The sequence below is a fragment of the Salmo salar genome, chromosome 20, assembly GCF_965601325.2.
Source record: "Salmo salar chromosome 20, fSalSal1, whole genome shotgun sequence".
Classification (NCBI taxonomy): Eukaryota; Metazoa; Chordata; class Actinopteri; order Salmoniformes; family Salmonidae; genus Salmo; species Salmo salar.
This window is the reverse complement of record NC_138310.1, coordinates 90,659,046-90,684,024: the sequence shown is the minus strand read 5'-3', so window position 1 is coordinate 90,684,024 and position 24,979 is coordinate 90,659,046. Positions and strand designations below refer to the sequence as shown.

Below are 24,979 nucleotides of genomic sequence, written 5' to 3'. Positions count from 1 at the left end.
GTGAGGTAGGGTGAGTTGACCTACACTCTTAGAAAAAAGGGTTTTTCGGCAGTCCCCATAGGAGAACCCATTTTGGTTCCAAGTAGAACCCTTTTTGGTACCAGGTAGAACCCTTTTGGGTTCCAGGTAGAACCCTTTTTGGAACTGGGTAGAACCCTTTTGGGTTCTAGGTAGAACTGTCAGTGGAAAGGGTTCTACAAGGAACCCAAAAAGGTTGTACCTTGAATAAAAAGTGATTCTACCTGGAACCGAAAAAGGTTCCTCAAATGGTTCTCCTATGGGGACAGCCGAAGAACCCTTTTAGGTTCTAGATAGTGCCTTTATTTCTAATATTGTAGACACAGATCTTAGGTCAGTTTGTCATTTCCCCCACTAATGGTTAAGGTTAGTGTCGGGGAAGAGGAAGCTGATCTTAGATCTATGCCTAGGGGAAACTTCACCTACTATGAATTCATACCATCTGCCTTAGGAATAGGAGAATAGTGAAGATAAGTAGAGAAAAACGTGATGAGTACCTGTCAGTCTATTCTATAGGAAACAGGTGTTATCACTGAACTGATGAGTACCTGTCAGTCTATTCTATAGGAAACAGGTGTTATCACTGAACTGATGAACACCTGTCAGTCTATTCTATAGGAAACAGGTGTTATCACTGAACTGATGAGTACCTGTCAGTCTATTCTATAGGAAACAGGTGATATCCCCAGGTGATGAGTACCTGTCAGTCTATTCTATAGGAAACAGGTGATATCCCCAGGTGATGAGTACCTGTCAGTCTATTCTATAGGAAACAGGTGATATCCCCAGGTGATGAGTACCTGTCAGTCTATTCTATAGGAAACAGGTGATATCCCCAGGTGATGAGTACCTGTCAGTCTATTCTATAGGAAACAGGTGATATCCCCAGGTGATGAATACCTGTCAGTCTATTCTATAGGAAACAGGTGTTATCCCTAGGTGATGAATACCTGTCAGTCTATTTTATAGGAAACAGGTGTTATCCCCAGGTGATGAACACCTGTCAGTCTATTCTATAGGAAACAGGTGATGAATACCTGTCAGTCTATTCTATAGGAAACAGGTGTTATCCCCAGGTGAGAACAAAAACCCTGAAGCTTGACGATGGCTGTGTAAGAAGTGATGTCAGATGAGACAAAGGAACTCAGTGTGTGTGTGTGAGAGAGAGAGAGAGAGAGAGAGAGAGAGAGAGAGAGAGAGAGAGAGAGAGAGAGAGAGAGAGAGAGAGAGAGAGAGAGAGAGAGAGAGAGAGAGAGAGAGAGAGAGAGAGAGAGAGTGTGTGTGTGTGTGTGTGTGTGTGGCAAAGGAGCACAGGTACGTGTAACAACAAGTGTCTGATCAAACCTCACACCTGTCGCGGGTGAGAACACACTATGTGTGTCAAGATGTGTGTGAGGTGTAATGTACAATAGGCGAGAGATGATACTGATGACTGTGCCAGGCAGATGTTCACATTAATACAAGGACCTCATGTTGGCGCTGATGAGAGAGGGAACAAGGAGAGGACAGGGCTCACATTCACTTCTCTACCTCCATCTATCCTCTTTTCACTGTGGGTACATCCCACATGGCACCCTAACCCCTATATATTGCACTACTGTTGATACGAGCCCTATGGTGCACTATAACAAATATGGTACCTTTTGGGATGCAGCCACATCTCTCTCTCTCTCTCCCTCTCCCTCTCCCTCTCCCTCTCCCTCTCCCTCCCATCTATCATCTTCTCACTGTGCCAAATGCAGGCATTATCACGTCGTCGTCGGCTCTATTCTCAAGCCTGCACATTTCATTTCTCCATGCAGGATTCATCTCATATATCGGAATAGAAGTGGAGGACGGTGATAAATGTGATACATTGTGTCTGTGTGACTTCAGGATGGTGATAAATGTGATACATTGTATCTGTGTGACTTCAGGATGGTGATAAATGTGATACATTGTGTCTGTGTGACTTCAGGATGGTGATAAATGTGATACATTGTATCTGTGTGACTTCAGGATGGTGATAAATGTGATTGTGTCTGTGTGACTTCAGGACGGTGATAAATGTGATTCATTGTGTCTGTGTGACTTCAGGACGGTGATAAATGTGATTCATTGTGTCTGTGTGACTTCAGGAAGACATTGATTGCTCCTCAGCTCTGGTACGGTGTCATTAGCAAATTAGCTGCATCTACTCAGACGAGATGAAGAGACGTATCAATATCTATCTGTCCTGTCTACTGGCCAGACTTATTCCAGAGGTAAAGAGACGTATCAATATCTATCTGTCTTGTCTACTGGCCAGACTTATTCCAGAGGTAAAGAGACATATCAATATCTATCTGTCTTGTCTAGCAGCCAGACTTATTCCAGAGGTAAAGAGACGTATCAATATCTATCTGTCTTGTCTACCGGCCAGACTTATTCCAGAGGTAAAGAGACGTATCAATATCTATCTGTCTTGTCTTGTCTACCGGCCAGACTTATTCCAGAGGTAAAGAGACATATCAATATCTATCTGTCTTGTCTTGTCTACCGGCCAGACTTATTCCAGAGATAAAGAGACATATCAATATCTATCTGTCTTGTCTAGCAGCCAGACTTATTCCAGAGGTAAAGAGACGTATCAATATCTATCTGTCTTGTCTAGCGGCCAGACTTATTCCAGAGGTAAAGAGACATATCAATATCTATCACTCCTTTCTAGCAGCCAGACTTATTCCAGAGGTAGAATTATAACTGCTGCTGGTAATGAGACACTTTCTCATGCCTCTTTCACCTGCTCTGCTGTCATCCCTCAGACATAAATATGCATCCCTAATGGCACCCTATTCGCTATATAGGGCACTACTTTGTATTACTACTACTAAAGGTAAGTGCACTATAAATGGAATAGAGTGCCATTTGGTACACAACCCCTAACAGTGGTGACATCAACCGGTTTAATGGCAGATCTGAGAATATCTCTATGGAGAATCATTTACAATTCACCACATAATCTAGCTAAGAGTACCTTACGTGGGTTTACAGACTCTTTAAGCTTCAGGGCTTCGCTGAAGCTTATTTCAATCCTGTGGTGATTATCCACAACAACCCCCACACCACACCACATTCCCAGAACAACCCAAGACAATAGTATTTTCTACTCTTGATGAAATGATGACACTGTGGTCCAATCTGTTTCAGATGTGACAGTCCAATACAGAGCACTGAGCCCAGTTTGGCATTACTCATCTCATCTCCCCTCCAGCTCTCCAGATGAATAGAGACTAACAGACTTACAGACTAACAGACTTACAGACTTACAGACAACAGACTTACAGACAACAGCCTTACAGACAAGAGAAAACAGACTTACAGACAATATATAACAGACTGACAGACCAACAAACTAACAGACTAACAGACCTACAGACCTACAGACCTACAGACCAACAGACTAACAGATTTACAGACCTACAGACCAACAGACAAACAGACTTACAGACAACAGACTTACAGACAAGAGAAAACAGACTTACAGACCTACAGACCTACAGACCTACAGACCAACAGACTAACAGACTAACATACCTACAGACCAATAGACTAACAGACCTACAGACCTACAGACCAACAGACCTACAGACCTACAGACCAACAGACTAACAGACAACAGAAGCTGAATAATATGTCATCCTTCCCCTCCCCTGTACTGTGAAATCTTAGTGGACAGAGACTAGTGTCCATCTATCCACAGAGCTACACCCTACTAGTATGAATAAAGACTAACTGAGACTAGTGTCCATCTATCCACAGAGCTACACCCTACTAGTATGAATAAAGACTAACTGAGACTAGTGTCCATCTATCCACAGAGCTACACCCTACTGGTGTGAATAAAGACTAACTGAGACTAGTGTCCATCTATCCACAGAGCTACACCCTACTAGTATGAATAAAGACTAACTGAGACTAGTGTCCATCTATCCACAGAGCTACACCCTACTAGTATGAATAAAGACTAACTGAGACTAGTGTCCATCTATCCACAGAGCTACACCCTACTAGTATGAATAAAGACTAACTGAGACTAGTGTCCATCTATCCACAGAGCTACACCCTACTAGTATGAATAAAGACTAACTGAGACTAGTGTCCATCTATCCACAGAGCTACACCCTACTAGTATGAATAAAGACTAACTGAGACTAGTGTCCATCTATCCACAGAGCTACACCCTACTAGTATGAATAAAGACTAACTGAGACTAGTGTCCATCTATCCACAGAGCTACACCCTACTAGTATGAATAAAGACTAACTGAGACTAGTGTCCATCTATCCACAGAGCTACACCCTACTGGTGTGAATAAAGACTAACTAAGGCTAGTGTCCAACTGCAGTTGTAGTGGGAAGTTTACATCCACTTAGGTTGGAGTCATTAAAACTTGTTTTTCAACCACTCCACAAATTTCTTGTTAACAAACTATAGTTTTGGCATGTCGGTTAGGACATCTACTTTGTGCATGACACAAGTCATTTTTCCAACAATTGTTTACAGACAGATTATTTCAATTATCATTCACTGTATCACACTTCCAGTGTGTCAGAAGTTCACATACACTAAGTTGACTGTGCCTTTAAACAGCTTGGAAAATTCCAGAAAATGCTGTCATGGCATTAGAAGCTTCTGATAGGCTAATTGACATCATTTGAGTCAATTGGAGGTGTTCCTGTGGATGTATTTCAAGGCCTACCTTCAAACTCAGTGCCTCTTTGCTTGACATCATGAGAAAATCAAAAGAAATCAGCCAAGACCTCAGAAAAAAATTGTAGACCTCCACAAGTCTGGTTCATCCTTGGGAGCAATTTCCAAATGCCTGAAGGTACCACGTTCATTTGTACAAACAATATTACGCAAGTATAAACACCATGGGACCACGCAGCCGTCACACCACTCAGGAAGGAGACATGTTCTGTCTCCTAGAGATGAATGTACTTTGGTGAGAAAAGTGCAAATCAATTCCAGAACAACAGCAAAGGTAGTTGTGAAGCTGCTGGAGGAAACAGGTACAAAAGTATCTATATCCACAGTTAAACAAATCCTATATCGACATAACCTGAAAGGCCGCTCAGCAAGGAAGAAGCCACTGCTCCAAAACCGCCATAAAAAAGCCAGACTACGGTTTGCTACTGCACATGGGGACAAAGATTGTACTTTTTGGAGAAATGTCCTCTGGTCTGATGAAACAAAAATAGAACTGTTTGGCCATAATGACCATTGTTATTTTTGGAGGAAAAAGAAGGAGGCTTGCAAGCCGAAGAACACCATCCCAACCGTAAAGTACGGGGGAGGCAGCATCATGTTGTGAGGGTGCTTTGCTGCGGGAGGGACTGGTGCACTTCACAAAAGAGATGGCAGGAAAATTATGTGGATATATTGAAGCAACATCTCAAGACATCAGTCAGGAAGTTGAAGCTTGGTGCAAATGGGTCTTCCAAATGGACAATGACCCCAAGCATACTTCCAAAGTTGTGGCAAAATGGCTTAAGGACAACAAAGTGATGGTATTGGAGTGGCCATCACAAAGCCCTGACCTCATCCTATAGACAATTTGTGGGCAGAACTGAAAAAGTGTGTGCGAGCAAGGAGGCCTACAAACCTGACTCAGTTACACCAGCTCTGTCAGGAGGAATGGGCCAAAATTCACCCAACTTATTGTGGGAAGCTTGTGGAAGGCTACCCGCAACGTTTGACCCAATTTAAACAATTTAAAGGCAATGCTACCAAATACTAATTGAGTGTATGTAAACTTCTGACCCACTGGGAATGTGATGAAAGAAATAAAAGCTGAAATAAATCATTCTCTTTACTACTATTCTGACATTTCACATTCTTAAAATAAAGTGGTGATCCTAACTGACCTAAGACAGGGAATTTTTACTAGGATTAAATGTCAGGAATTGTGAAAAACTGAGTTTAAATGTATTTGACTAAGGTGTATGTAAACTTCCGACTTCAACTGTGTCCACAGATCTATACCCTACTAGTTTGAATAAAGTATATCTTCTCTGAGCCAGGATAAGTCTTTTCTCCCGGAAAAAAAACGTACTCTCATGTGGGATTGTTTGTTGCAAAAACGCATAAATCCTCAACGTCTGGTTCTAATATTCTGACTTCGCCTGTATTTCTTATTTTAGTTTCAACAGCTTTTGACAAATGTTAGCAGCCTCAGTTGCAGTGTGGAGGGGAGGAGATGAGAGGAGAGGTGGAGAGGAGGAGAGGAAAGGAGAGGAGAGGAGAAGTAGGAGAGAAGGAGAGGAGAGGAGGAGAGGAGGAGAGGAGGAGAGAAGAGGAGAGTAGAGGAGGAGAGGAGGAGAATGGAGAGGAGGAGAGGAGGAGAGGAGATTAGGAGAGGAGAGGAGGAGAATGGAGAGGAGAGGAGGAGAATGTAGAGGAGAGGAGAGGAGAGGAGAGGAGAGGAGAGGAGAGGAGAGGAGAGGAGAGGAGAGGAGAGGAGAGGAGAGGAGAGGAGAGGAGAGGAGAGGAGAGGAGAGGAGAGGAGGAAATGAGAGGAGGAGAGGAAGAGAATGGAGAGGAGGAGGAGGAGAGGAGGAGAGAAGAGGAGAGAAGAAGAGGAGAGGAGAGTAGAGGAGGAGTAGGAGTAGGAGAGGAGGAGAGGAGGAGAATGGAGAGGAGGAGAGGAGGAGAGGAGATTAGGAGAGGAGAGGAGGAGAAGAGGAGGAGAATGGAGAGGAGAGGAGGAGAATGTAGAGGAGAGGAGAGGAGAGGAGAGGAGAGGAGAGGAGAGGAGAGGAGAGGAGAGGAGAGGAGAGGAGAGGAGAGGAGAGGAGAGGAAGAAATGAGAGGAAGTGAGGAGAGGAGCAGAGGAGCAGAGGAGGGGAGGACAGGAGTAAGAGAGGAGAGAAGGAGAGGAGGAGAGTAGGAGAGTAGGAGAGGAGGAGAGTAGAGAAGAGAAGAAAGGAGAGGAGGAAAGGAGAGGAGAGGAAGAAATGAGAGGAAGAGAGGAGAGGAGGAGAGGAGAGGAGAGGAAGAAATGAGAGGAAGAGAGGAGAGGAGGAGAGGAGGGGAGGACAGGAGTAAGAGAGGAGAGAAGGAGAGGAGGAGAGTAGGAGAGTAGGAGAGGAGGAGAAGAGAGAAGAGGAGAGGAGAGGGCTTAATAATGTGTTATATTCCCTCCAGGCTCCAGGTACACTAAGCCATATATGTGCAGACTGGAATGCATCCCAAATGGCACCCTATTTCCTATATAGTGCACTGCTATTGACCATGTCCAATATTGCTGGCCAAAAGTTATGCGTCCAGTATAGCAAAAAAAAATTATATATATAAAAAATAAAAAATAATCTTCCTTTTGCAACGCCCCCAGTGTATCTCCTATGTAAGACACTCACCATATACAAACAGCACATATTCTGCTCCACTGGTCCCCAGGTAGTTACTGGCCTCACAGCGATACGTGCCGTTGTCTGTCTTGTTGAGGGAGGTGATGGTGAGTTCTCTGCCCTCTACGATCATCCTCTCTACATCAGGAAGCTCCCCTCCATCTTTAGACCACAACACTGGCTCTGGTCTGGTGGAGAAAACACAACACAAGACATCACAACAGACACCACAACAGTCACTGCAACAGTCACTGCAACAGACACCGCAACATACACCACAACATACACCTAAACAGACATCACAACAGACATCACAACAGACACCACAACATACACCACAGCAGACACCATAACAGACACCACAACAGACATCACAACATACACCACAACATACACCTAAACAGACACCACAACAGTCACTGCAACAGACACCACAACAGACACCACAACAGACACCACAACATACACCTAAACAGACACCACAACAGACACCACAACAGTCACCGCAACAGACACCACAGCAGACACCACAACAGACACCACAACAGACATCACAACATACACCACAACATACACCTAAACAGACACCACAGCAGACACCACAACAGACACCACAGCAGACACCACAGCAGACACCACAACAGACACCACAACATACACCACAACATACACCACAACATATACTACAACAGACACCACAACAGACACCACAGCAGAAACCACCACCACAGACACCACGACAGACACCACAACAGATACCACAACAGACACCACAACAGACACCACAGCAGACACCACTGCAGACACCATTGCAGACACCATATCAGACACCACGACAGACACCACGACAGACACCACAACAGACACTACAACAAACACTGCAATAGCCACCATAACAGGCATCACGACAGGCACCACAACAGACATCACAACAGACACACCAGCGGACATCATAACAGTCACTGCAACAGACACCACAGCAGACACCACAACAGACACCACAACAGACATCACAACATACACCACAACATACACCACAACATACACCACAGCAGACACCACAACAGACACCACAACAGACACCACAACATACACCACAGCAGACACCACTGCAGACACCACATCAGACACCACATCAGACACCATTGCAGACACCACATCAGACACCCACGACAGACACCACAACAGACACTACAACAAACACTGCAATAGCCACCATAACAGGCACCCTGACAGGCACCACAACAGACACCAGAGCAGACACCACAGCAGACACCACAACAGACACCAGAGCCGACACCATAACATACACCAAAACAGACACCGATGTAGACACCACATCAGGCACCACAGCAGACACCACAACATACACCAAAACAGACACCACAGTAGACACCCAAACAGGCACCGCAACAGACACCACAACAGACACCACAACATACACCACAACAGACACCACAACAGACACCACAACAGACACAACAACAGGCACCGCAACAGACACCGCAACAGACACCACAACAGACACCACAACAGACACCACAACATACACCACAACAGACACCACAACAGACACCACAACAGACACAACAACAGGCACCGCAACAGACACCGCAACAGACACCACAACATACACCACAACAGACACCACAACAGACACCACAACAGACACCACAACAGACACCGCATCAGACACCACAACAGACACTACAACATACACCACAACAGACACCACAACTGATACCACCACTACACAGCTGGTTGACATAATCAAAGCTTGATGATGAGTTATTATTTGAACCAGCTGTGTAGTTCTAGGGCCAAAAACCAAAACGTGCATCCCTTGGGGAGTTTGGACCTAGTGTCTCAGAGTAGGAGGGTTGATCTAGGATCAGGTCCCCGTCCGTCCGTCCATGCCATCTTATTCATTGTGATCTGAGACGCTTATTATTACATACAGCCCCAGGGCAACGCCATCAAACTGACAGGGATAGGTGTTTTAATAAGGATAGGTGTTTTAATAAGGACAGGTGTTTTAATAAGGACAGGTGTTTTAATAAGGACAGGTGTTTTAATAAGGACGTTTTAATAAGGACAGGTGTTTTAATAAGGACAGGGGTTTAATAAGGATAGGTGTTTTAATAAGGACAGGTGTTTTAATAAGGACAGGTGTTGTAAGGACAGGTGTTGTAAGGACAGGTGTAGTAAGGACAGGTATTTTAATAAGGACAGGTGTTTTAATAAGGATAGGTGTTTTAATAAGGACAGGCATAGTAAGGACAGGTATAGTAAGGATAGGTGTTGTAAGGACAGGTCTAGTAAGGACAGGTGTTTTAATAAGGACAGGTGTTTAATAAGGATAGGTGTTTTAATAAGGATAGGTGTAGTAAGGAAAGGTATTTTAATAAGGATAGGTGTTTTAATAAGGACAGGTGTTGTAAGGACAGGTGTAGTAAGGATAGGTGTTTTGATAAGGACAGGTGCTGTAAGGACAGGTATTGTAAGGACAGGTGTTGTAAGGGTAAATGAAAGTCTGCTGGGACCGAGAGCTTGACATTCTAAATGACCGACATTATCCTGTTCTCACTGTCTTTACTAAATTACTGACATTTACCCTGTTCTCACTGTCTTTACTATGACTGACATTCACCCTGTTCTCACTGTCTTTACTAAATTACTGACATTTACCCTGTTCTCACTGTCTTTACTATGACTGACATTATCCTGTTCTCACTGTCTTTACTATGACTGACATTCACCCTGTTCTCACTGTCTTTACTAAATTACTGACATTTACCCTGTTCTCACTGTCTTTACTATGACTGACATTTACCCTGTTCTCACTGTCTTTACTATGACTGACATTATCCTGTTCTCACTGCCTTTACTATGACTGACATTCACCCTGTTCTCACTGTCTTTACTAAATTACTGACATTTACCCTGTTCTCACTGTCTTTACTATGACTGACATTATCCTGTTCTCACTGCCTTTACTATGACTGACATTCACCCTGTTCTCACTGTCTTTACTAAATGACTGACATTCACCCTGTTCTCACTGTCTTTACTAAATGACTGACATTTACCCTGTTCTCACTGTCTTTACTAAATGACTGACATTCACCCTGTTCTCACTGTCTTTACTAAATGACTGACATTCACCCTGTTCTCACTGTAGTTTCATCTTATGTAGTTTCTTACAATAACCTTCTGTTCCTTTAAATAATATTTATCTCAAAACTGTGATTTCGTTTAAAAAAAGTGTCCGGTGATTTGGTCAACGCTGTCAGATGTCTTCAAATCCTGGATTAGTCAGGATTCAGCTACATCATAAGGAATGCTTATTCATGTCCTCATTACATTTGTCCAACAATACCACTCATGGTCTGTAAAGTTCTCAACTTTTGATAGATTTAAACAAACAATATTGAAATCACCATAAACCATAAACGGTCAACTCCACATGCCTGATAGAATAATACAGGATATAAATATTGGTTGAAATATGTTTATTTTAATTCAGTTTTAGAGTTATAAAGCAAATGAGGAAAAATAAAAGTACTACTGTGTTTACCACGTAATGTTTTTATTGGGGATTTTCAAATGAATACTTTTCCATATTTTACAAATGTTTGTACTGAACTTTGATTTTTAGAGGCTTTATGTACTTCCCCAGAATTAGATGAACTTGTGGATAATATTGTAATATCTCTATGTCCAGTTTGAAAGAAATTGCTAACTGGCACTAGCGCAATTGCTAACTAGCATTATACCCATAGACTTCCAGTCATTGCGCTAATGCTAGTTAGCATTGGCTCGCAAAACTCCCTCTAACTTCCTTCATACTAGACACAGAGACATAAAAATGGTATCCATGAGTTCATCTGTCTCTGGAGAAATTGCCCAAATCCCAAAGTATCCCTTTAAAGTTCCAATGCAGCCATTTAAAAAAAATCTCAATATCAAATCATTTCTGAGTAACAATTAAGTACCTTACTGTGATTGTTTTCATTTATAATGGTCAAAATAAACATAAAATATTGTCTTAGTAAAGAGCAATTTATCAACCAGTAATTTTCTTGGACTGTCTGGGAGTGGTCTGAGTGGGGAGGGGAAAACTGAAAACGAGCTGTTATTGGCAGAGAGGTTTGGATCTCTCTTTCTTATTCGTCTTTGTTTTTGACCTTTTGAACTATTGGAGTATTTGCTATGCTAGACGTTAAGGGACAATGTTTGCTTCATAAATGTGGTTTTATGTTCTGAATCTAAAAAAACATGCCAAAATGCTAATGAAAATTAACGATGCAGCATTATACAGCGCTATAAACCTAAACAAAAATAAATGTGGAGATTTGTATTACATACTGTAGTTGAATAATCTAATGTTAGATAGCCCCCTTTTTTTGTTGTTCAATTTTCGCCTAAATGACATACCAAAATCTAACTGCCTGTAGCTCAGGCCCTGAAGACAGGATATGCATTTTCTTGGTACCATTTGAAAGGAAACACTTTGACATTTGTGGAAATGTGAATTGAATGTAGGAGAATATAAAACAATAGATCTGGTAGAAGAAAGTACAAAGAAAATACCAAACGGGTTTTTCTACTCCCATCTTTGAAATGCAAAAGAAAGGTCCCAGTTCTAGCCATCACTCTGTTTGTAATTCTGATAGTGTCCCGAAGATGGCAGCAGTGTATGTGCAAAGTTTCGGATGGATAACTTGAAGTATGAGTGAACTACAAGACTTTTAGTGTGAAGTCCCCAGCTACATTTGGGCAAATCGTGAAGGAGACATTCACATTCATATTACATTTTTCTGCAAGTATATCGTCAAATCTGTATACTTGGACTTTGATTTAGCTTTCCAAGTATTAGTAGCCATATTATAAGTTCAACATTTGCAAAACAACCAGTTTTCATATCTTCATAACTCTGAATATCGTTATAATTTTCGTCCAAAATAAAAACGCATGCTGTCATACAAAGTTAGTAGCTACATTTTACGACATATACATCGTTTCCGGATACTCCCATAAAGCCCAGCTCATTGGCCATCTAGCTAGCTTTGTTTGACCCTGTTTGGTGCTTCTTTGACAAAGATACAGTCGTTCAAGTGACGACCGCGACCGTCATCGGCGTGCCATGAAGGCGTTGCTCTCTGACCAAATATGGTGTCCTATAGGATATACTACACCCCTAATGATATAGGGAAGTCTTGTTACCTTCTAGGATCTCTGAGGAATACATACGAATGCGATTTGACTGGTTGAAACAACGTTTTAGGATGAGATTTTCACAGATTCCTTTCTTTGCAAATTGAACGAATGGAAATACAAAATCGATCGTGCATGATATATGGACCTTTTTAGGATATGAAAAAGGATTTTATCTAACAAAACAACACTGTTAGACTGTTATCTCTGGGACCCTTTGTATGATAAATCAGAGCAAGATTTCAGAATGTAAGTACACATTTTACCTTCAGAGGTGAATTTAGCAAACCTGTCGCGGTGGAAAAAGTGTTTTGCTGTTAGGAGCTCTCCTCAAACAATAGCATGGCATTTCTTTCCGCAGTAATAGCTATTGTTAATTTGACAGTGCAGTTATATTAACAATAATTTAAGCTTTCAGACGATATAAGACACTTATATGTACCGACATTTGTTGTTTCTCTAAAATCTGTGATGTTGACAAAAGGCGCTGCATGATTTACAACTGTCCCGTTGACGGGACGCCGATCGCTATTAAACACTTGTTGGACAATAAATGTAAAAATGAAATACCTTTTATGGTGTATGACTGAGTAGACTTAAATTCAGTTAGTTGCATTTTATGATTGAAAAAAAAATATATAAATTAGGTTGTTACTTTACATTTGTATTTTTTACATTTTTTATTTATCCTATATTTAACTGATGTGATAGCTGATACTTTGGTCTGACAAAATATATATTTAAAATTATATTAATATACATTTTTGATGAGTTTATTTCAACTTTATATTGAAATACTAATAATAATACTTGGGAATGCCAATGTAACAGCCAATTTGTACTCCTATGTCTACTGCCGCTGTAAAAACAAGTCCAACTCATTATTTCTGTATGAAGCTAAAGGTCTCTTCCTTCTATTGGGCTGCAATGATTTCTGTCACAGAGAATGCGTTGCAAATGGCACCCTATTCCTTAGTGCACTACTTTTAACCAGGACTCTCTGATCAAATGTAGTGCACATTATAGGGAATAGGGTTCCATTTTGGGGAAAAAACCTCTGTGACCTCACAGACACAATTTTTTAAAATTATTTTTGTGAAAAATAGGAACAAGAAATGTAATTCAATACATTCAAGTGTACAGAGTTTTAGAAATGTCACTGTGTTTGAGAAACATTATGAATCATGCTGCCTGCAAGGTGCACGCGTGTGTGTGTGTGTGTGTGTGTGTGTGTGTGTGTGTGTGTGTGTGTGTGTGTGTGTGTGTGTGTGTGTGTGTGTGTGTGTGTGTGGTGTGTGTGTGTGTGTGTGTGTGTGTGTGTGTGTCTCTCTATAATTACGACACATCAAACCCGTCCAGAGAGTGACTAGATTAATTTACATAGTGATGATAAAGGATTTCTCTCTAATTCTGTTGGAGGTATATGTGTAGTTTCTTAACATCAATAATTGGGGTACAGTTTTGTTTACAACTTACAGTGGAGTTGGATTTAGATGCGTAATCTAGTATAAAGCACAGGCTTATAGGGCCAGTTATTTACGAAGTTAAAAGTGTTAACGTATTCGGGAAAATATTAGGACCCCTTTCTCTTTTTCCACATTTTGTTACGTTACAGCCTTATTCTGAAAATTGATTCAATAATTTTTTTCCTTCATCAATCTATTCATAATGCCACGTAATGACAAAGGGAAAACAGATTTTTATTTTTTATTTTAGCAAATGTATTAAAAATTAAAAAACAGAAATGGCTTATTTACACAAGTATTTAGACCCTTTTGCTATGAGAATCGGAATTGAGCTCAGGTGCATCCTGTTCCCATTGATCATCCTTGAGATGTTTCTACAACTTGATTGGAGTCCACCTGTGGTAAATTCAATATGATTGGACATGATTTGAAAAGGCACACACCTGTCTATATAAGGTCCCACAGTTGACAGTGCATGTCAGAGGGGCGGCAGCGTAGCCTAGTGGTTAGAGCGTTGGACTAGTAACCAAAAGGTTGCTGGATTGAATCCCTGAGCTGACAAGGTAAAAATATGTCGTTCTGCCCCTGAACAAAGCAAGTAACCCACTATTCCTAGGTTGTGTTCTTGCCTAGTTAAATAAAGGTAAAATAAAAAAGGTCCCGATGAACACAGTGGCCTCCATCATTCTTAAATGGAAGAAGTTTAGAACCAACAAGACTCTTCCTAGAGCTGGCAGACCTGGCCAAACTGAGCATCAGGGGAGAAGGGCCTTGGTCAGGGAGGTGACCAAGAATCCGATGGTCACTCTGACAGAGCTCGTCTGTGGAGATGGGAGAACATTCCAGAAGGACAACTATCTCTGCTGCACTCCACCAATCAGGCCTTTATGGTAAAGGCCAGACGGAAGCCACTCCTCAGTAAAAGGCACATGACAGCACCTAAAGGACAGACCATGAGAAACAAGATTCTCTGGCCTGATGCAACCAAGATTGAACTCTTTGGCCTGAATGCCAAGCGTCACGTCTGGATGAAACCAGGCACCTCTCATCACCTGGCCAATACCTTCCCTATGGTGAAGCATGGTGGTGGAAGCATCATGCTGTGGGGATGTTTTTCAGCAGCAGTGACTGGGAGACTAGTAAGGATCGAGGGAAAGATGAATGGAGCAAAGTACAGAGAGATCCTTGTTGAAAACCTGCTCCAGAGCGCTCAGGACCTCAGACTGGGGCAAAGGTTCACCTTCCAACAGGACAACGACCCTAAGCACACAGCCAAGACAATGCAGGAGTGGCTTCGGGACAAGTCTCTGAATGTCCAGGCAGAGCCCGGACTTGAACCCGATCAAACATCTCTGGAGAGACCTGAAAATAGCTGTGCAGGGATTCTCCCCATCCAACCTGACAGAGCTTGAGAGGATCTGCAGAGAAGAATGTGAGAAACTCCCCAAATACAGGTGTGCCAAGCTTGTAGCGTCATACCAAAGAAGACTCAAGGCTGTAATCGCTGCCAAAGGTGCTTCAACAAAGTACTGAGTAAAGTGTCTGAATACTTATGTAAATGTGATAATTCAGTTTTTAATTTTTGCATATATTTTTCTTTGTCATTATTGGGTATTATGTGTAGATTGATGAGAAAAAACAACAGATTTAGTACATTTTAGAATAAAGCTGTAACGTAACAAAATGTGGAAAAAGTGAAGGGGTCTGAATTCTTTCCGAATGCTCTGTAAATGACCAACATGTGGAGTAGCCCCCCCCTTTGTTGCTACAACAGCCAACACTCTTCTGGGAAGGCTTTTCACTAGATGTTGGAACATTGCTGCGGGGACTTGCTTCCATTCAGCCACAAGAGCATTAGTGAGGTCAGGCATGGATGTTGGGCGATTTGGTCTGGCTCGCAGTCGGCGTTACAATTCATCCTAAAGGTGTTCGATGGGTTTAAGGTCAGGGCTCTGTGCAGACCAGTCAAGTTCTTCAAACACCGATCTTGACAAACCATTTCTGTATGGACCTCGCTTTGTGCACGGGGGGCATTGTCATGCTGAAACAGGAAAGGGCCTTCCCCAAAAGTTGGAAGCACAGAATCGTCTAGAATGTCATTCTTTGTCTTCACTGGAACTAAGGGGCCTTAACCATGAAAAACAGCCCCAGACCATTATTCCTCCTCCACCAAATTTTATACTTGGCACTATGCATTGGGGCAGGTAGCGTGCTCTTGGCATCCGCCAAACCCAGATTTTTCCGTGTTTCCACTGCTCCAGAGCTTTACACCACTCCAGCCATTGCTTGGCATTGCACATGGTGATCTTAGGCTTGTGTGCCGCTGCTCTGCCATGAAAACCCATTTCATTAAGCTCCTGACGAACAGTTATTGTGCTGAAGTTGCCTCCAAAGGCAGTTTGGAACCCGGTAGTGAGCGTTGCAACCGAGGACAGACGATTTTTACACGTTACGGTTTTCAGCGCTCGGCGGTCCCGTTCTGTGAGTTTGTGTGGTCTACCACTTCGCGGCTGAGCCGTTGTTGCTCCTAGACGTTTCCACTTCACAATAACAGCACTTTGATGGTGCCATGTTGAAAGTCAATGAGCTCTTCAGTAAGGCCATTATACCGCTAATGTTTGTCTATGGAGATTGCATGGCTGTGTGGTCGATTGTATACACCTGTCAGCAACGTGTGTGGCTGAAATAGCCGAATCACCTAATTTGAAGGGGAGTCCACATACTTTTGTATATATAGTGTAGCTAGTAACATCAGATTACATGTTAAGAGGTCTATCAATAGGATATACTGTCTAAATCCATTATTAAGTGATAGACCATGTACTTACAGTGGGTTCCCTTTGGAGACACACTCCAGTTTAAAGTACTGTCCTTCCTGAGGGATGATCACGGAGTGGGAGATCTCCACATGGGGGGCGTCTGGGACGAGAGACAAGAGACATTATGAAACATCATCCATACTAGTGACTGAAACATCCTGATCCTAGATCTGTGGTTGAGTTCATATCCAATGTAATATAAATGGTAGGATAGTTATTTTTTGGATATGTTTCTCAGGTTCCAGAACTCACAGTGGACCTCCAGGACCTCTGTGACCTGGTAAGGGTTGGAAGAAAGAGACACGTGCTCCACACTGCAGGTATAGGCCACCCCGTCATCACTCTGATCCACCTGCAGCTGCAGAGTGCTCTTCACTGTGAACGACTTTCCTGTGGCGTTGACCTCTTTAGTGCCTGTTAGATAGAAACACATAGACATTCTATTACATTCTATTACATTCTATTATTCTGTTCAGGAACTCTATTCCATTCTATTATTCTATTCAGGAACTCTATTACATTCTATTATTCTATTCAGGAACTCTATTACTCTATTCAGGAACTCTATTACATTCTATTATTCTGTTCAGGAACTCTATTCCATTCTATTATTCTATTCAGGAACTCTATTACATTCTATTACTCTATTCAGGAACTCTATTACATTCTATTATTCTGTTCAGGAACTCTATTACATTCTATTATTCTATTCAGGAACTCTATTACATTCTATTACTCTATTCAGGAACTCTATTCCATTCTATTATTCTATTCAGGAACTCTATTACATTCTATTATTCTATTCAGGAACTTTATTACATTCTATTACTCTATTCAGGAACTCTATTACATTATATTATTCTATTCAGGAACTCTATTACATTCTATTACTCTATTCAGGAACTCTATTACATTATATTATTCTATTCAGGAACTCTATTACATTCTATTACTCTATTCAGGAACTCTATTACATTATATTATTCTATTCAGGAACTATATTATATTATATTATTCTATTCAGGAACTCTATTACATTCTATTATTCTATTCAGGAACTCTATTACATTCTATTACTCTATTCAGGAACTCTATTACATTCTATTACTCTATACAGGAACTCTATTACATTCTATTATTCTATTCAGGAACTCTATTACATTCTATTATTCTATTCAGTAACTCTATTACATTATATTATTCTATTCAGGAACTCTATTACATTATATTATTCTATTCAGGAACTCTATTACATTATATTATTCTATTCAGGAACTCTATTATATTATATTATTCTATTCAGGAACTCTATTACATTCTATTATTCTATTCAGGAACTCTATTACATTCTATTATTCTATTCAGGAACTCTATTACATTATATTATTCTATTCAGGAACTATATTATATTATATTATTCTATTCAGGAACTCTATTACATTATATTATTCTATTCAGGAACTCTATTACATTATATTATTCTATTCAGGAACTCTATTATATTATATTATTCTATTCAGGAACTCTATTACATTCTATTATTCTATTCAGGAACTCTATTACATTCTATTATTCTATTCAGGAACTCTATTACATTATATTATTCTATTCAGGAACTATATTATATTATATTATTCTATTCAGGAACTCTATTACATTATATTATTCTATTCAGGAACTCTATTACATTATATTATTCTATTCAGGAACTCTATTATATTATATTATTCTATTCAGGAACTCTATTACATTCTATTATTCTATTCAGGAACTCTATTACATTCTATTATTCTATTCAGGAACAGCGTAGGAGTTAAAAACCTACAGGAGGGTATCTCTCCAGGAACAGGTTCGGAATATAAATGTGGAATCCTCCCCCTCTCCCTCTCATCCCTTTACTGTGAAATCCTCCCCTCTCCTCCATTTGTTTTAAGATAATCTTCCCTTTCTCATTCTCCCACTTGTCTCCGAGACCCATTCCATCCCCAAAACTTTTTCTCTTCTTCCCCCAGAAACAAGATTGATTTGTTTTGTATCTTCTATTTTCCTCGGGTCTCTGATGTCTTCTCTGTTTAGATAAGTGGCTCTTAACTTGAAACCTGTATTGAGCCAGGAGTCAGAAAGGAGGCAGGAAGAGTGTTTACGTGTGAGCTAGTGGGTTGGAGCGTTGCCCTCTGTCTGTCTGTCTGTCTGTCTGTCTGTCTGTCTGTCTGTCTGTCTGTCTGTCTGTCTGTCTGTCTGTCTGTCTGTCTGTCTGTCTGTCTGTCTGTCTGTCTGTCTGTCTGTCTGTCTGTCTGTCTGTCTGTCTGTCTGTCTGTCTGTCTGTCTGTCTGTCTGTCTGTCTGTCTGTCTGTCTGTCTGTCTGTCTGTCTGTCTGTCTGTCTGTCTCTTGTCAAAGCCTTGTGCCTGTGTGTGCATGCATGAGCGGTAGTATCACCTCTCCAGATGTCTTCAGTTTGCCGCCTCTACGGTTCGTCCAGTTCAACTAGACAATATAAGCGACATTGATCCTCACAGATTAAATATGTTGGGGGGGGGGGGGGGGGGGGGGAGAAAAATCCGCTATTTCGGTGAGTCTATTTTCATACCATGACATTGTTGTGATCTAATACTATCACGTGTTCAGTTTGTTTCTGCATGGTTCAAGAACACTTGACATTCTTACAGCAAACAAATCTCCACTACTATTGAATGTATTCCAATATGGGCCTTAAACGCTTTAATACAGCCTTTGCTTCAAGAGGCTGAAGGTTGTAGCTGTACAGTGATGTGCACTCAGGGTAGGCAATAATCCATCAAAAATAGCCTGTTATTGAAAAGCTAAATTAAAAATAAAATGATATATACATTTTCAAATATTTTTGTTGTTATCTAATATTTCTTTTCAATGAATCTAGTAGTTTTTAATGCTCAGAATGTACTAAAACTGCTTAAATCCTGAAGAGAGACGCCATGTCATGCATTGCCTACTTTCCCCTTTGTTGAAATCGCATTCAAATCACATTATGTGTCTGTTATTTGGCATAACATGTAGTCCGCTAGCTATTCATTCAATAGTTTAACAAGATAATGTGCTAGGTTAGCTTGTTTGTATAATACAACTGAGTGTGACTGAGTGTGACTGGGTGTGACTGGGTGTGACTGAGTGTGACTGAGTGTGACTGGGTGTGACTGAGTGTGACTGGGTGTGACTGAGTGTGACTGAGTGTGACTGAGTGTGACTGGGTGTGACTGAGTGTGACTGAGTGTGACTGAGTGTGACTGGGTGTGACTGAGTGTGACTGAGTGTGACTGAGTGTGCTACTTACATTTTTTGATATATTGGTCTTTAAGGCCACCTATCGGTTGTGGATGGCCACGGATGGCCACGGATAGCCACGAATAGCCACGGATAGCCACAGAAAGCCACGGATAACCACAGATTGCCACGAATAACCACGGATTGCCACGGATGGCCACAGAAAGCCACGGATAACCACGGATTGCCACGGATGGCCACAGAAAGCCACGGATAGCCACGGATGGCCACAGACGGCCACGGTCGTTAGAGTTGAGCTGTGTGATTTTGTTGGATGATGTGAAATATTCTATCTTTGGAGACTAACACCTGTGCATCACGGCTACATCAGTGCTAAAATGTGGTGAAAATTGTTTCTCAATTTTGGTAATAAGCCTAAGTCACTCTGGCTGTTGGTGCTATCTGGTATATGGTGAACTGGTGCTATCTGGTATATGGTGAACTGGTGCTATCTGGTATATGGTGAACTGGTGCTATCTGGTATATGGGGAACTGGTGCTATCTGGTATATGGTGAACTGGTGCTATCTGGTATATGGGGAACTGGTGCTATCTGGTATATGGGGAACTGGTGCTATCTGGTATATGGGGAACTGGTGCTATCTGGTATATGGTGAACTGGTGCTATCTGGTATATGGGGAACTGGTGCTATCTGGTATATGGGGAACTGGTGCTATCTGGTATATGGGGAACTGGTGCTATCTGGTATATGGGGAACTGGTGCTATCTGGTATATGGTGAACTGGTGCTATCTGGTATATGGGGAACTGGTGCTATCTGGTATATGGTGAACTGGTGCTATCTGGTATATGGGGAACTGGTGCTATCTGGTATATGGTGAACTGGTGCTATCTGGTATATGGTGAACTGGTGCTATCTGGTATATGGGGAACTGGTGCTATCTGGTATATGGTGAACTGGTGCTATCTGGTATATGGGGAACTGGTGCTATCTGGTATATGGGGAACTGGTGCTATCTGGTATATGGTGAACTGGTGCTATCTGGTATATGGGGAACTGGTACTATCTGGTATATGGTGAACTGGTGCTATCTGGTATATGGGGAACTGGTGCTATCTGGTATATGGTGAACTGGTGCTATCTGGTATATGGTGAACTGGTGCTATCTGGTATATGGTGAACTGGTGCTATCTGGTATATGGTGAACTGGTGCTATCTGGTATATGGGGAACTGGTGCTATCTGGTATATGGGGAACTGGTGCTATCTGGTATATGGTGAACTGGTGCTATCTGGTATATGGTGAACTGGTGCTATCTGGTATATGGCGAACTGGTGCTATCTGGTATATGGGGAACTGGTGCTATCTGGTATATGGGGAACTGGTGCTATCTGGTATATGGGGAACTGGTGCTATCTGGTATATGGTGAACTGGTGCTATCTGGTATATGGGGAACTGGTGCTATCTGGTATATGGGGAACTGGTGCTATCTGGTATATGGTGAACTGGTGCTTCATCAAAGTTAATTTGTGAGTAAACCTGGCTTGGATACTAGCCAGTGTCTACCCAGCCACCAACCTCACTGCAAGTCACTTTAGCTATGGCATTATGACATTATATCCATGAAGAGCTGCAATACAGTGAAAGACTTCTTTGATTTCTAACTCATCAGACAACCTACTGAGGAAGCATCAGACAACATAAGTCAAAGGCTCTGGTCTCTCTCTCTCTCTCTCTCGTAGAATAGAGGGATCTGATAGGAGATGAGAAAGCCTCCATCACTCTTTCCAGCCTCTCCACTCCTCTCCCCTCTCTGCCCCTCTCCCCTCTCTCCTGTCAGATCTCTCTCCCTCTCCCCCACTCTCCTTGCCACTTCCTCCTTTCCCCTCTCTCCCTGTCTCCCCTCTGTTCCCCTCTACCCTCTCTCCACGTCACATCTCTCCCAGTCTCTACCCTCTCTCCCCCTCTACCCTCTCTCTCCATCAGATCTCTCTCTCTCACTCTCTCCCCCTCTCCCCCTCTACCTTCTCTCCCATCAGATCTCTCTCCCTCTCCCCTCTCTCCCCCTCTACCCCTCTCTCCCCATCACATCTATCCCTGCCTCTCCCTTCTCTCCCTCTCTCCCTTCCTCTCTCCCTGTCACATCTCTCCCAGCCTCTCTCCTCTCTCCCCCTCTACCCTCTCTCCCCGTCACATCTCTCCCAGCCTATCCCCTCTCTCCCCCTCTACCCTCTCTCCCCGTCACATCTCTCCCAGCCTATCCCACCTCTCCCCCTCTCCCCTCTCTCCCGTCACCTCTCTCCCCCTCTACCCTCTCTCCTGTCACATCTCTCCCAACATCTCCCCCTCTCCCTGTCACATCTCTCTCTCTCTCTCTCCCTCTCTGCTCTTTCCCCCTCTCCCCTCTTCCCTCTCCTCTCTCCCCCCTCTCTCCCTCTACCCTCTCTCCCCGTCACATCTCTCCCAGCCTCTCCCCCTCTCCCCCATCACATCTCTCTCGCTCTCACCCTCTCTCCTTAACTCTTCCCCCTCTCCCATCTCTCCCCGTCACATCTCTCCCAGCCTCTCTCCTCTCTCCCCCTCTCCCCTTTCTCTCCCTCTCCCCTCTCTCCCCTCTATCCCCGTCACATCTCTCCCAACATCTCTCCCTCTCCCTGTCACATCTCTCTCCCTCTCCCCTCTCTCCCTGTCACATCTCTCTCCCTCTCCCCTCTCTCCCTGTCACATCTCTCTCCCTCTCCCTTCTCTCTCCCTCTCCCCTCTCTTCCCCTCTCTCCCTCTCTAACCTCTCTCTCCATCTCCCCTCTCTCCCCCTCTACCCTCTCTCTTCATCAGATCTCTCCCCCTCTACCCTCTCTCTCCGTCACAACTCTCTCCCTCTCCCCTCTATCCGCCTCTCCCCTCTCTCCCCCTCTACCCTCTCTCCCCATCACATCTCTCCCAGCCTCTCCCCTCTCTCCCCCTCTCTCCCCCTTTACACTCTCTCCCTGTCACATCTCTCCCAACATCTCCCCCTCTCCCTGTCACATCGCTCTCTCCCTCTTCCCTCTCTACCCTCTCTCCCCATCACATCTCTCTCCCTCTCCCCTCTCTCTCCCCATCTCCCCTCTCTCCCCCTCCACCCTCTCTCTCCGTCACATCTCTCTCCCTCTCCCTTCTCTCCGCCTCTCCCCCTGTTACATCTCTCTCCCTCTCCCCATCTCTCCCCTCTCTCCCTCTCTACCATCTCTCTCCTTCTCCACTCTCTCCACTCTCTCCCCCTCAACCCTTTCTCTCCGTCAGATCTCTCTCCCTCGCCCCTCTCCCCGACTCTCCCTCTCTACCATCTCTCTCCTTCTCCACTCTCTCCCCTTCTACCCTTTCTCTCCGTCAGATCTCTTTCCCTCTCTCCCCCTCTCCCATATCTCCCATCAGATCTCTCTCCCCTCTCTCCCCCTCTACCCCTTCTCCCCTCTATCCCCCGCTACCCTCTCTCCACTCACTCCCCAACTAGCCTGCAGCATCAACACAGCTGTCAGTCTGTGTCCTGAGGTGTCTTGCTGTGCCTGGTATATAGTGCTGCCAGCATCTCAGAGAGCATGGAGCACACAGCCAGGCAGACCTGGGTTCAAAAAAATACTTTATCTGACCTCGATTGAGCTTTCCTGAGAGAAAGAGAGAGTTGAATATGAAGACTGAAGATAACAGAAAGAGGTGTAATGTATTTCAACCTGAGGCCAGAGGAGCAAAGAATCCCTTTACTGTGTAAACCAAAGCTGACTCAGTTATCAAATGGCACCCTATGGGTCCTGGTCAAAAGTAGTGCACTATATAGGGAATAGGGTGCCAGTAGTGCACTATATAGGGAATAGGGTGCCATTTGGGATGATGCATTAGTTTACTCCTGAGGTGCTGACCTGTTGCGCCCTCGACAACTACTGTGATTATCATTTGACCCTGCTGGTCATCTATGAACATTTGAACATCTTGGCCATGTTCTGTTATAATCTCCACCCGGCACAGCCAGAAGAGGTGTTTTTCCCTAGCCACCGTGCTTCTACACCTGCATTGCTTGCTGTTTGGGGGTTTTAGGCTGGGTTTCTGTACAGCACTTTGAGATATCAGCTGATGTAAGAAGGGTTTTATAAATACATTTGATTGATTGATTAGATAATTCTCTAAGCTGGATGCAAAGGGCCCAAAAACAACCAGAAAAGCAGTGAGGGCAGTAATTGATCTATTACCTGAGTAAGGTGAGTGTGTGTGTGTGTGTGTGTGTGTGTGTGTGTGTGTGTGTGTGTGTGCGCGCACGTGTCTGTGTGTGTGTGCGTGTGTTCATGCACCTGCATTTGTGTAAAAGAATGTATTTCCCTAAACAGACCTCAAAACATTTGACTAAATGCTGTAAATGCATCTGTTGTTTATACATCACAACTAAATAGTAAATAGCACAAAGATATACTGGCTGCGTAAACAAATAGACATTTGGAATTGGAACATTTCATATAGATTGTGGGGGAAAGTAAAGCAATAGAGCGCGACATAAACGCTTCTGTTTTCTTATTACACCTGCTGTTACCGTAGCAACACTTTGTAGCAATTGACAGCTCACACTAAGGGGTGGCGATCTACCGTTGATCCGCCAATAACAACGCATGCTGCTCCCAGCAACAGACAGACAGACAGACAGACAGACAGACAGACAGACAGACAGACAGACAGACAGACAGACAGACAGACAGACAGACAGACAGACAGACAGACAGACAGACAGACAGACAGACAGACAGACAGACAGACAGACAGACAGACAGACAGACAGACAGACAGACAGAAAGAAAGAAAGAAAG

General features: G+C 43.0%; 1 protein-coding gene across 1 annotated transcript in view; it reads right to left on the bottom strand.

Annotated features, from left to right (window-relative positions):
• The window catches only part of cadm2b (cell adhesion molecule 2b), a 468,536-nt gene that overhangs the window by 20,879 nt on the left and 422,678 nt on the right, over positions 1-24,979 (bottom strand). Inside the window, exons 6-8 of the mRNA XM_082966808.1 lie at positions 17,143-17,304; positions 16,900-16,990; positions 7,398-7,576 (exon numbers count right to left, since the gene is read on the bottom strand). Coding sequence (XP_082822934.1) covers positions 7,398-7,576; positions 16,900-16,990; positions 17,143-17,304 — 432 coding nt within the window. The remainder of the gene's footprint in view (positions 1-7,397; positions 7,577-16,899; positions 16,991-17,142; positions 17,305-24,979) is intronic.